The sequence below is a fragment of the Lethenteron reissneri genome, chromosome 8 (genome assembly GCF_015708825.2).
Source record: "Lethenteron reissneri isolate LAM-NWPU_2019-01 chromosome 8, ASM1570882v1, whole genome shotgun sequence".
Classification (NCBI taxonomy): domain Eukaryota; kingdom Metazoa; phylum Chordata; class Hyperoartia; order Petromyzontiformes; family Petromyzontidae; genus Lethenteron; species Lethenteron reissneri.
This window is the reverse complement of record NC_083786.1, coordinates 1,281,834-1,295,363: the sequence shown is the minus strand read 5'-3', so window position 1 is coordinate 1,295,363 and position 13,530 is coordinate 1,281,834. Positions and strand designations below refer to the sequence as shown.

General features: G+C 51.1%; 2 protein-coding genes and 2 non-coding genes across 4 annotated transcripts in view; all 4 read left to right on the top strand.

Moving 5' to 3' along the window:
• LOC133359663 (protein S100-A1-like) overlaps positions 1 to 13,530 on the top strand; it is a 450,535-nt gene that overhangs the window by 376,490 nt on the left and 60,515 nt on the right. The gene's annotated exons all lie outside the window — the stretch shown is intronic.
• Positions 10,308 to 11,228, top strand: LOC133339086 (protein S100-A1-like). Its single transcript, XM_061547207.1, has 2 exons — positions 10,308 to 10,448; positions 11,043 to 11,228. Exons 1-2 carry the CDS (start codon positions 10,308 to 10,310, stop codon positions 11,226 to 11,228), a joined length of 327 nt encoding a protein of 108 aa, XP_061403191.1.
• TRNAA-UGC (transfer RNA alanine (anticodon UGC)) lies at positions 12,586 to 12,657 on the top strand. Its single transcript has one exon. It is a non-coding gene; the product is annotated as a tRNA-Ala (tRNA).
• Positions 13,117 to 13,188, top strand: TRNAA-UGC (transfer RNA alanine (anticodon UGC)). The gene has a single exon. It is a non-coding gene; the product is annotated as a tRNA-Ala (tRNA).

Here is a 13,530-nt window from a genome sequence, read left to right as displayed (position 1 = left end):
ATGTGTGAGCGAATCGCTCGTTTGCCTCGGGAATTCTCGACGAGCTGATGTTCATGGTGGTCTCCTGCACAGGTCTCCCAGCCCCGGGGGGGAGATGTTTCCCCTATGTAGGAGAACCAGCAGCCACCGGGGTTTGTGCAGCAGATGTACGGCCACAGGTGAGACGCGTGCACACACAGACATGGGACCTTTCTCTGCCTCAACCCCGCGCCGTGGGATCCCGCCCCCAATACTGGCTCAGCTCGCGTGTACCAAGTAGAAAAGGGGGGTACCAAGGGACCGTGCGACTGAAAGTTCTTTCCCTTCCACAGATTAATCAACGTTGCGCCCTGCGCAAGTCGAGACTGATAAGCTAGCATGAGAGTCCCTCCCCCCCCCCACTCCCCGTGAGACAGGAGATGGAGCGTGCTGCTGGCTCGGCACTTCCTATGGATGCGGTTCCTCCGCTGGGGACCTCTGGATTCTGGGAAATCAGGATGCGGCACACATCAGTGTGTGTGGCCCCCAGTACCACCAGTGGTCCGCGACCGACCACCAAGTGGTCCGTGGAGCTGTGGCGCAAAAGCAGGTTGAACTGGAAATAATAACAATGTTCAAACCTTTTGTTTTGAACGTTAAATAATACTTAAAACATTCATTTTTGGTAAACTACCCTGATTAAACTACACTAACCCCAAGATCTAAATGCCCTCAATAAAAAAAAAAAACCTTTCAGCTGCATTTAAATTTTAAAAAATGTATGTTCTGGTCATATTCATCATTCTGTATGGCTGACATTAAGAGAGAAGGAGAATGCGTTTTGTCACAAGAGTGAGAGGTTGGCGGGACAAAAAAGTTTGAGAAACACTACAGAGATATATATATTTACCAGCTGGAGAGGCGGAGGGGTGCAAGGGTCGCTGTGGAGGGAGCCATCATCGCTGGAATCGATGACAGACGAGTCTGCCAAGCACTAGGAGGACTTGGACTGTGACGGGTAGCCACTGCTGCCGTCGCTGCTGCTGCTGTTGCCACTCCCGGTGCCAGCGAGGTGGATGGTTATGTTGCTCAGGGTCACGCTGGTGGCCATGGATTCATCCACAAGTGCGATGGGAGCATCCCGGTACATTGCTGTCTGGGCGGTTGTTCCTGTGACAGAACGACCCCACCGCCTCGTCACTCACGTGCTCTCGCGGTGCCCGAGAAGGTGGCATCACAGAAGAACTTTTCAAAACCGTTTCAATTAGAGCCTCGCTGTCCGCACTAGGGGCATTGCTTCAACACGCCTTACCTTTAAGGGTGCCACGGTGGCGAAATGTTAACTATCCTGCCCGGTATATAGGTGGTCGTGGGTTAAATCTCGACCCTGACCCCTGTGGTATATATGAAGTTTGCATGTCTCTCCCCGTGGTCACATCGATGTTTCTCCGAGTCCTTCAGTTTTACCCTCCAAATTTACAATCAACATCACGCGTTTAGCATCACCTGAGACCAGGCAAGTCTCTGACCGCGCGCTGTACCCCCCCCACCCCTGTCCCTCGCAAACATGCCAAGTTCAATCTCCTCACCTGGTCTGCTGACCTTGTGGGGCGAGATCCTATTGCGCCTCCATTTGTTGACAAAGGGCCATTTGGACACCTTCTTGTGATCTGCTGCTCCCGCGCTCCACTCCTTCTTCTTTTCCTCCTCCTCCTTCAGCTCCTTGGCGGCGGCGACCGCGGTTGCGTCCCGCCACAGCTGCTGGATGATCTGGTGCACCCTCATCTGAGTCTTATAGAGTTTAAACTGGGCCTTTAGGAGGGCCTTTTCAGCCACCGATCTACGTGGTCCCTTGTGACAAAAGCCGCCCCCGCAGGACGGGCTGGTCTCCTCCTCCTCCCCCGGCAGGTTGTTGCCAGACGAGAGGTCGCAACGTGTCGCGGTGGGCACGTCGCCAATATCCAGTTGTCTGCAAACGGAGATGGAATGCAGTTAGGGTCACAGTTGCTCGCAGGCTGTAGTGCTGACAGTCACGAGAAACTTTGCAATCACACTCGAATCATGTGAAATCAGTATCCTTATTTATACTGGAGAAATCCGATGAGCTATGAAGCTCTTTTTCACAGATGCTCAATTGGAGGCGGGTCAGAACGTTACAACAACAATACAAAAGCACGATAGAAGTGCAGCGTGTAGAATAAGGTAAACAAATCACTTTAAAAACTATACGAATAAAACTAAGCTACCCTTCCACATCGCGGGGGTTAGGGGCGCAGGCCCCCCGCTATCTGGAAAAACCGCGTAAAATGTTTTGGTCCTTTGGGTCCCCTTGGCGAGCGCCTCTAGCCGAGCCCCCCCTCTCCCCGATAAAACATTTTAATTTATTCGTTTTTGGTGTGTTTTTAATGCTATTTGGGATGGGTATTTGGTCATATATGGAGGTCAGTGTTAAGTAAAACTATGATAAAAAATAAAATAAAAAATATGAAATAAATATGACAACAATAATAGTATAACAAAACAGTAAAAATCGCTGTTTAGTCAACTATACAAATATATGGTACAGTACTTGGCCATACAGTACAGTGTACTGTATTAAGGTCATTGCTAAGTTATATCTACATTTCCAGCCTTTGCGTGTCGTCTGCTGGCTTTCGCGTTCTTTTCGCGAATTAAAAGATAAAATACATTAATATTATACACTACTGTACATATATTTAATGCATTTATGAGTTTCTAAACCTTTTGAGTGTCGTCTGCGGCTTTCGCAACACTTCCAAAACTCCCAAAACTTCCCATTTAATGTCTTTTGCCGACCCCGCGATTTATCGAAACCGCGACGGGGAAAGTGGCGGTGCAGAAGGGTCGACTGTCTCATCAAACAGGAGGAATTCACGGTGCAACGCATCTCATCTGTTAAACATCTGCAGGCAATAGGATTGTCATCGATTGATCCTGCCTGCAGACATTGGTAGGTCACAGATAATGATGAAGATAAGAGAGCAGCAGATGAGGACAGAGCAGCAGAAGAGCAGAGCGCTGTGGATGATGACGGTGGTGGTGGGGGATGAAACGACTGGAAGCCTCCTCGCCTGTGTCCGTGTGTTGGTGAGGAGTGTCCACTACCAATAGAACAGCAACTCGTGTCTCCCTTCTGCGTCTCCATGTGTCTGCCTTCTGTGTCTCTGTTGTGTGCCCGTGTGTCTACGTTGTGTCTGTGTGTCCCCCGTGTCTCCCCTGTGGTGTCCAAGTGTCTCCCCCCCCCCTCACGGTGGCGTGTATCAATGTTTGTGCCTCTGAAGGCAACGCCCGACCTGACATAGACACGGCCACAACAGAGTACCCGGGTGTCCTGTGCAGGGCTGTCTCACTCACCCACTGCTGAACACATCTCACAGCCGTCTTTGTCTCTCCCCAGTGCCGTCTCACGCTCACTCACCTCGGTGATGTTTCTTCCATCCTTGGACCGTCGTCGGCGAGGTTCTTCACTCAAGCAGGGAGAGCGAGTCGAGTGAGAAGGCCTCAGGGAGTCTCGGAATCTCGGAGAGTCGCGGAGTCGTCGGCTTCAGCTTCTTCGCGGGAGACTTGAATCTTCAGAGTGGGCGTCAGTTGGTCGTGACGTCACTCGGCGGTGGGCGGGGCTTGTGTCTGTAGGGGGGAGGGGCTGCGGGGGGGGGCTCGTGGGGGATGGAGGGGAGGGGCGGGGGGCTTCTACTGGTAGGAACGAAGTGGACCAGCCTACAATAGATTATATCGTCCGTCCGTCCGTCCGTGTAGCAACATCGCCCCCTACTGCAAACATTTGGCATGACCCTACAAAAATCTTTAGACTCAGTGACGCTTTCCTGGCTAAACAAGTGTAACATTTCCTTATAATTCCCTCAGATAGCTTTTAATTAAAACATTTAAATTAATGAGGCTTTCCTGGCTAAACAAGTGTAACATTCCCTTATAATTCCCTGAGATAGCTTTTAATTAAAACTTGTAAATTAAAATGTAACTCAGCGGCCTAAAGCCTACAACTAGGCCTAAAGCCTCGAACAACGCCTCAAACTCTCCCTTCGTATCGTTCCCCCGCGTGTGTGCAAGGGAGTTAATGTATAACAATGTTACATTCCCTGATGCTTTTAAATAGAAACATTTAAATTTAAAGCTTTTACATAAGTAATAAAAACAGTTAAATTAAAAATTAACTCACGGCGGCCTAAAGCCTACAGCTAGGCCAAAAGCCTAGACCTAGGCCTCATACTCTCTCTTCGTATCGTACCCCCGCGTGTGTGAAAGGGAGTTAATGTTTAACAATGTTACATTCCCTGATGCTTTTAAATAGAAACATTTAAATTTAAAGCTTTTACATAAGTAATAAAAACAGTTAAATTAAAAATTAACTCACGGCGGCCTAAAGCCTACAGCTAGGCCTAAAGCCTAGACCTAGGCCTCAAACTCTCTCTTCGTATCGTACCCCCGCGTGTGTGAAAGGGAGTTAATGTTTAACAATGTTACATTCCCTGATGTTTGTAAATAGAAACATTTACATTTAAAGCTTTACATAAATAATTAAAACATTTATATTAACAATTAACTCACGGCGGCCTAAAGCCTACAGCTAGGCCTAAAGCCTAGAATTAGGCCTCAAACTCTCCCTTCGTATAGTTCCCCCGCGTGTGTGAAAGGGAGTTAATGTTTAACAATGTTACATTCCCCGATGTTTTTTTTTAATAGAAACATTTTAATTTAAAGCTTTTACATTAAAAACAACTCCCTACCCCCCCCCCCCCCCCTCGTCGGCGGCTCTCCAGCGTAGAGCCAGGCCTGGGAATCTCTCCCCCGCTAGGGGTGTATTGGGCGGGGCTACAGCGGCAGGGGGCGGGGCTACGCGGGGCTGGGCGGGGCAACGGCGGCAGGGGGCGTGGGCACGAGGTGGAGGGCGAGGCTACGCAGGGTTGGGGCGGGGTTACGGCGGTAAGGGGCGGGGCAACGAGCTGGGGGCGGGGACACCGAGATGGGGCGGGACCACGGGTGGCCGGGGCAGGGTTACGCGGGTGGAGGGCGGGGCCACGGGGCATCCACTTATTGGCGGCCATTTTTTGCCATTTCATTTTATTATAGCCATTGAATTGTTCGTTCCTACCAGCCCACCCCGCAGGGTCCTGTTCAGCTCGTTGGTTGAGGCGCGCAGTGCAGAGGTTTGCGGTTTGAACCCGTCAGGTCGCCGTGGTTAATACTACGGGTGTATTCAAACTATACTAAACAATTTTTATTTTGCCAGGTAAGGTCCACTGAGCTACATATCTCCTTTTACAAGCGATCTGGCTATCACAAATGATAGCTCAACGAAGTGGCTTATCGAGCGGAAATGTATAGCAGACAAATACTCGAAGCGCATGTTGACTGTAAATGTGAAAGGAACAGAAACCCAGAAAAAACTCCAGGTGATCACAGGAAGATAACATGCAAACTCGAAATATGCAGCAGGCGTTAGATTTGGGATCAAACCAACGACCTTCTGCATACCAGGCGAGGGAGAAAACGTCTCACCACGACGCGCCCAGCAAACGAGCTGACCACCACCGCCACGCTGCCTGACCATCGTTGATCGTCCGTGGGAGCGATCAGCATTATCATTTGCACAGCAATTTATTTTAATTTGGTATTTTTTCTACAGTGGTGCTGGCACGCGTGGACCTACTCTCACTCATAACGTCACTGTAAGGTTATTTATTTTAGCCGGCCGGTGGTGACTACGAACGCCGGTAATCCAGCACCGTGGAGGCAAGGGTTGGTGGATCGCACAAATGCTGTGAAACTCCCAACCCCTTGGCGTCAATGAGGCACCATACCCTGGCTCGCCAGGAGAAGGCGGTACAGCAAACATGTACGCCCACGTGTTCCATCTGTACGGAATCAAATTTTGCCTCGACATGCACATGCCGTGGGTTTTCTCTGGGCGCTATGGTTTCATCTCAGACGTGAACGCTCATTATGTGGCCGAGAACACCTTCGTATATAGAGGACAGCAGAGCTGGTGGCTGCTGTCTGCGGCTCCTCTCTCTCTCTCGTCGACGCGAGCAGGCGAATACCGTGCAACGGCGTCCACACAACTTGTTTTTTTGTTATTAAATCGCGTGAATATAAATGGGTCCTTAATCATGGCTATCGCCTGATGAAGCTGGTTGTAATTACCGGAAACACATTGGAATCGCATTCTAAATATTGTGGGTTTGCTCTCCAACACATCGGTGTTCCTATCTAATAGCTAATTGGCAGGTTTTCTTGGCCACTCTTGCAGATGTAGCATGTGATGTGACCGACGACCCGGGGAGGGAAATGTCTCCGCCTGCTCCTCACATGTTTTCGCCTGATCCGCTCCCAGGTGTCTCGGAACTGACGGCTGCCGACCACCGGCGACCGGATCCCCGCAGCACGGGCGGTTCTTCCAGGCCCGAACCGTGCCTTCCTGGGCTGCCGGAGCCACCGGACGGTCGACAGTGTCCCGTCCCATACGACGGACCGGCCAGACGGACTCGCGCTAGATCGCGCCACTTTTCCTGACCCAATAAATGAGGTGGAGATGCGGGACGAGTCGACCGGATCGTCTCGTCACGGCGTTCCCCGTCCGTTCGACCGCTCTATCGTTCCGTTCAAGGAGCAAGCGGGAGGGGGATCGGGAGTCGAGGAGACACTGGACACGTCGGTCTTTTCAAAATAACTTTTATTGTGTTACTCGTCGGTTTGTACATAGTTCGTTGTTGTTACTGGTTAACGTTCGTTGTTGTGTTGTGTTGTTGTGTTGCATTATGGTTATGTTACGGGGCACACTTGGGGAGTGGGGTTTTTTTGGCAGCCGGGCCGGCTGCGAGCTATGTGGGAGGGGGTGATGTAGTGGTGATACGCGCTGGCAGTAGGGATCGTGTGGCAGCGCGTGGTGATTGGCTGTGTATTGGTGACGCGCACTGGCAGTGAGGGATCGTGTGGCAGCGCGTGGTGATTGGTTATGTGGTGGTGACACGCGCTGGCAAAAGGGATCGTGTGGCAGCGCGTGGTGATTGGTCAACTAGAGTGGGTGCTCACATCGCGGTCCGTATAGGCTCCGTCCCCTCGGGAGCGGAGGACTATGAAAGGCGATGCGCGCGGGCGCTCGGGGAGTTGGTAACCAGTGAAGACGGAAGACGGAGGAGGAAGAGATAGGGCCCTGAGACCCCTAGCCCCGCTGTCCTTGTAAGGGCCGGGACCCTGTGTGGCTCAGAGGCGGGACCTTGGGACCCGCCGCCGGACGTCCTTGTGAGGGCGGGACTGCGGGACCCAGTGGTCGTGATCCATACCCCAGCTGGGGTGGGTCTGTGAGTTCCCCTGGAAGCTACGGGGCTGGAGAGCTCGTGTGTGTGTAGCCGGGTGGAACGTGTAGCGTGAGCTGTAGTTGTTCACACGTGTTATTGTGGCTAAGGAAAGTGTTAATAAAGTGTGCTACCCGTCAAGTGGTCTCCCGCCGTAATTTACAATATTACACAGAGATACGAAAGCTACCCAGAAGATCACTTTTGAATAAAGTGTTGCCGTCACATGACCCACTCACGTTTAGGCTTGCCAACTCTTGATTGAAGATATTGCGGGAGATTTTTAAAATTCATCAATTTCCTTAAAGTATCGCCTTAAATTGTCACCCGGAGATTGATACCAATTTCGGTGGAGACTCAAGGACATTGATGGAGAGTTGGTAACCCGATTTGCTTTCTCTTTTGTGAAGCTGTCCAGTCATCTCAACCTGCTGTGTGGTACGGAATTGGACAAGAACACAACTCAGAATAATATCTATCGTCCCCGAATGCTTTTGTTTAGCTGGCCTGCTCTCTCGTTACGATCATGACGGGAAAGAGGACGGGCTGGCGACAAAGCAGGCATAATGTAAGTCGTGTCTTCCTGCTGTTTGAGCAGAAGCAGCAGCACACCTTTGCAAATTGTTATTTCTTTGGGATGTGTCTATACAAAGGCAGAAACCTTCGTGAATAGTTCATTAGCCCTGGTGTCATCGGAGTTTGTTCATGAACTCGCCAAAAGCAAGGGTCTATATTTTCCCATTTACCAGCTGGGCTGGTTCATTCCTCTGATGGCCTCTTCATAACCTTGGATATCTCGTCTCGGATCATTCTGTTGTCATTCATGCGCAGCGAGGGCGAATGCGCAGAATAAACACAACTTTGAAACTTTGATTAGCGCATCGGGTAGAGCTCGTCGAGAGGAATAGATTGCCATATCGTTCGCCTTCAACAGACATTAAATGACGTCGCAACGCAGTTTATGCGAGAGCCGGGGGCTTATGGGACCCGCCATTAGGTTCATTTGAGGTTAATGATTATATTTATTGAAAACGTTTTCCTAGCGAAGGCAGGCCTTATGAACTAGTGATATAAAACCCTTTGCCAAGCTAAATATCAATCCGGGCTCTGTTTGTTCTTTCCTCCGCCACGCGGGGGCAACACGAGTCTTGCCGCCTGTGACGGCATCCCAGCGCCTCATGGGAGACGCGTGCCAACTCCACCAATGACGATCACGCTGCCCTCAATTATGGTCGTTCGTAGTTCTCAGGGGCCGTCCATAAATGACGTCACGCGATTTTAGACGCTTTTTGACCCCCCCCTCGTCACACGGCGTCACAAAAAGTCAGACCCCCCCCCCTCAAATATGATGTCACAAAGCTCTACCACCCCCCCCCCCTCCCAAAACCATATTTCCATTTTGAAAATAAAACATGGTTCAAATCGCTTTTCACTATTGTCATTGTAGTACGTATTTGGCGCTGCACTCTGATGTTGTAGGAGAAACATTTATAAAAAGTATATTTAATTAAGTATAAGATGTCTATATGTATTTAAAGTTGCGCATTTTGAGGTGACGTCACATTTCTCAGCCTCCCCCCCCCCTCGTCACACATCGTCACAAATGTCTGACCCCCCCCCCCAGGGGCGTGACGTCATTTATGGACGGCCCCTAATAGGGGCGCGTGTTCTCATCGTTTAACACAGTTTGACGCAGTCCACATTGTCGTAAATTAGAATAATAATCTCAGTTCATATCACCTGCTCTGATATACAGGAGGTGGCAAAATGTTGGTCAAGCTACTGCTGTCAAAACATCGTGATCAAATACCTGTGGTGTACCTGTTTACAATGCTGGGTGGTCATTGGTTCAACTGCCGCTCGGGGAGATCGAACCCGAAGACCTCTGCATTACACATCCAGTGAGCAAACCTTGACACCACGGCAGATCCACGTACACGTGGACATATCAGTGTGAAAACGCGGGCATCTCATTTGCGTACAATAATTACAGCACGGGTTGTCGGCTGCGAGTGAAGATGTAGATGTAATACTGGTAGGAACCTCCTGGTTACACCAGCCCACAGGGGATTATTGTGTCCGTCCGTCGTGCATGGAAGGGCTGGGTGGGGTGGGAGCGGCTGGGTGGGGAGGGGCTGGGTGGGGAGGGGAGGGTGAGGAGGGGCTGGGTGGGGAGGGTGTGGAGAGGCTGGGTGGGGAGGGTGGGGCTGGGCGGGGGGTGGGGCTGAGTGGGGAGGGGCTGGTCACCCCGTGGTGCCCTTATAAAATTCAACGTTTAACCTACTCACGCCGGCTTGTGCCCGCCCTCACAGTCGGGCATATTTGCGGAATATACCACGCCGCCGTTGACCGAGCAACCCAACGTTCCTACCAGCTCCCTCCGCAGGAATGTGTTTTATTTCGTCCCCGTGCAAACTCCTCCACTCCCTCCATCAAGCGCCCGCTTGATAGCAATGTTGGGGCCGCTTGGCACGCGCCTCCCATGAGTTCATTGTCTGTTGATGTTGCTGCTGCTGTGCTCTGGCGTCACGGACTTCCCTTGTAAATTAGCTGGGAAACGAGATGAACGGGACCAATCAAAAAACATCATCACTCAATCGCACAGTGAGAGCGAGCACGTGTGAGTGGTGACGTCACTGGCCGCGCTTCATAAAAGCCGCAACGGGTGGCAGCAGTCGTCGTCAAAGCTGCAGACGTCTGTTGCAGGTACCGCCACCGCCGCGGTGTTGGGCAAGATGCCTCGTGTAGTGGGGATCTCTGCAACGCGCGGGTTTTACCTGGGTTCGGTGAGAGCTGTGCGCAGCGCTGGTTGAGGTTTAAGCCAGAAATTGTTTTTAGATTAGAACAAAGCTGGGGCGCTACGTGATTGATTTTCGCTCGTTTTGTGGTTCATCATTCTAGTGCGTAGAGTGAGGTGCCGTGTGCATTGTCTTCACGTGATTGAAGGCTGTCTCGTTTGTCGTGTCTTCGCAGATTTCACTTGCGTACTTACTCGACCGTGCATCGCTTGTGAAGATGAGCGACCTCCATGCAGCCACCCTGAAGCTCCTGTCCACCTTCAATGAACTCGCCCGCGACAGTGCTGTGAAAGATTGTCTGAAGAAGGAAACGTTCAGGAGCTTCCTGAAGGGGGATAAGGGCAAGAGTCTGATCCAGGTGAGATGTGGTTTTGCTATTCGTATGGAACTCTGTTCCTCTAATTTTTGAGTCTCCGGATGTAGCCTTTGATCTTGTACCCTCTCCGTTCTTCTGTAATAATAAAGCTTTCTGGTTTGCATTCCGTAACTATAAATATCCGTTTAAACCGGACATGGCCAATTGGTAGGGTTTGTCACGTAAACCGTGCTGATTAGCTGCTACTTTAGCACACCGCTGTGATGGAGCGTAAACTTCCAACTTGGACTATTGAGGTCGCCATTTAGCTGATTTCACAATCGGCTTCAGGAGGCGATGGCCAGAATTGTGCAGTGGTGTTTCGGACGTAAAAAGATGGTGTTTGACCTGGGCCTAATCGGGGGTGCATTAACGGGGGGGGGGGGGGGGGGTAGGAGGTTAAGTGTTCAGTTCGAACGGACCTAAATTAATTCTGAGGAGAATGCAGTACGTATTGTGGTTGGCTTATTTGGTTGACCAGCATGGTTGAACGACCTCCATTTGGCATGCCATTACGCTGTGTACAACTTGCTGTAGATTTTGCCCGTGTTCTGCGGTCCAGTCTTTTCTAGCCCTTGCTTTTGTGATTCCATTCAGAATCCCGTGGATGGGTTCGTGGTGAGCCGCATCCTGAGGGACCTTGGTGATGACAAAGATGGGGAAGTCGACTTCCTCGAGTTCGTGATCACGATCGCCGCCTTGAAATTCTGCTGCCACCCGAACTTCCGAGCGCACCACGAGCGGAATGGCAGGACCCACGCGGTGCGCGCATTCCAAGTATAACGCGCCTGTTGCTTGATACGGATACGATGAAATAAACCGTGTGATCACATCAACGTGGCGTGCTTGTGAACTTCATACTCTAGGTATAGAAACACACACAGTGGTTATCCATGCAGTGTCCTTTTGAAATGCCCAGGATGAGCAGTGATATGGAATGTGCCAGGAATCCCTTTTCTGCTTGCAGTTCTGGTTTAATAACTGGAAGGAGTAATATAGCTATGACAGCGCTACGTGACGTCGGATGAGCTACACTTTTTTTCATACCTCCGTTTACACTCCCTGCGTATTTGTGTGGGATGAAACGTTTGATTAGCAAGTGACCTGGATTTCTTGCACATTCTTTCCAAGCCTTTTGATCTGTGACATCGACAGCAATGCTGTAAGTGTCGTGTTGATACAGGTAGGAACAATGTTCCACACTGCCCACCAGGGATTTTTTTTTGTCTGTCTGTCGTGCATAAATAAGTAATATAAACACGTTCCTTGGGAGTGGGCAGGTAGGAACTTGGTTGGATAGCGCATTCGTGCACGACAGACAGACAAATAATCCCTGGTGGGCAGTGTGGAACCTGTTGTTCCTACCTGTATGTATAAAATATAACTTGACTTTAGATAGCCAGGCAGACAGCCCCCTGAACTATCGCCCCCCCAACCTCCCTTAGGCCCCTCCCCCCTTAGGCCCCTCCCCTGACACTCTTTCCCTTAGGCCCCTCCCCTGACCACCCCCCCATATCCTCAGGCCCCTCCCCTGACCCCCCTTCCCTTAGGCCCCTCCCCTAACCCCCTCTTCTGTTAGGCCCCTCCCCTGAGCACCCCCCCCCCCCATATCCTTAAGCCCCTCCCCTGACCCCCCTCCCTCAGGCCCCTCCACTGACCCCCCTCCACTGACCCCCCCCCTCAGGCCCCTCCCCTGACCCCCCCCCCCCTCAGGCCCCTCTCCTGACTCCCCCCTTCCTTAGGCCCCTCCCCTGACCCTCCTCCCTTAGGCACCTCCCCTCTCCGTACCCGGCAGTAGGTCTCCACCAATCAAAGAGCTGTTTGTAAGGTCTCCACCAATCAAAGAGCTGTGTGTATTATATATTTATTTATGCACGACAGACAGTCAGACAGACAGCTAAATAATCCCTGGTGGGCAGTGTGGAACATTGTTCCTCCCTGTAACAGCTCTTTGATTGGCGGAGACCTACTGCCGGGTACGGAGAGGGGAGGTGCCTAAGGAGGGTCAGGGGAGGGGTCTAAGGAAGGGGGGGAGTCAGGAGAGGGGCCTGAGGGAGGGTCAGCGGAAGGGCCTGAGGGAGAGGGGGGGGAGAGGCCAATGGTTAAGGGGGCTGGCTACCTGGCTGGCTGCCAGCGTGGTGGGGATGTAGCTCCGGGGGAGAGCGCACGCTTTGCATGTGTGAGGCTCTGGGTTCAATCCCCAGCATCTCCATGCTGGAAGCTTTTATTTAATTCATTTATCCAACAGGTTGAATTCCAAAATCAATTGGCTGTGTCAACGTCCCTGTAATAGGGGTGCACATGAACTCTCGTAAATGACCCTATATGAACAATACATTTGGATGAATTTGTGTTGATTTCAGGAACTTGCTGTTTCTATAACTAGCGATGCACACGGTGATCAAATGGTTTCCTTAAACATTTGTAGATGAAAGCAAGTGCTTAAAAGTATCCAGAACACTTTAATTCCGAATTAAATATTTCCAAGAATAAATAAATTGGGACAGCATTATAGTATCCATCCACATGTATTCTTGTTATTGTGCAGACTCGATGTGTCCAGGGTCCAGGGCCAACAGGAGAGTGAGTGGGGTGACAAGAGAGAGGAGGAAGCTGATGACAAAGTTTCACCCCGTACCAAGGTGGAACTGCGCCCTGGTAGAACCAGAATGGGGATGTAGCTCAGTGGTAGAGTGCACGCTTTGCATGTGTGAGGCCCCGGGGTCAATCCCCGGCATCTCGATGTAAGTTTTTATTTAATTTATGTTTCCAATAAAGGTTGATTTCCAAAATCAATTGGCTGTGTCCCTGTAATCGGGGTGCACATGAACTCTTGTAAACACATTCCTGCGGAGGGAACTGGAAGGAACGTTGGGTTGCTCGGTCAATGGCCAGGGTCAATGGCGGCGTGGTGTATTTCGCAAATATGGGCAACTGTGAGGGCGGGCACAAGCCGGCGTGAGTCGGTTAAACGTTGAGTTTTATAAGGGCACCACGGGGTGACCAGCCCTTCCCCACCCTCCCCGTTCCACCCAGCCCCACCCCTCCCAATTTTGGATTCCCGACGGACGGACACAATAATCCC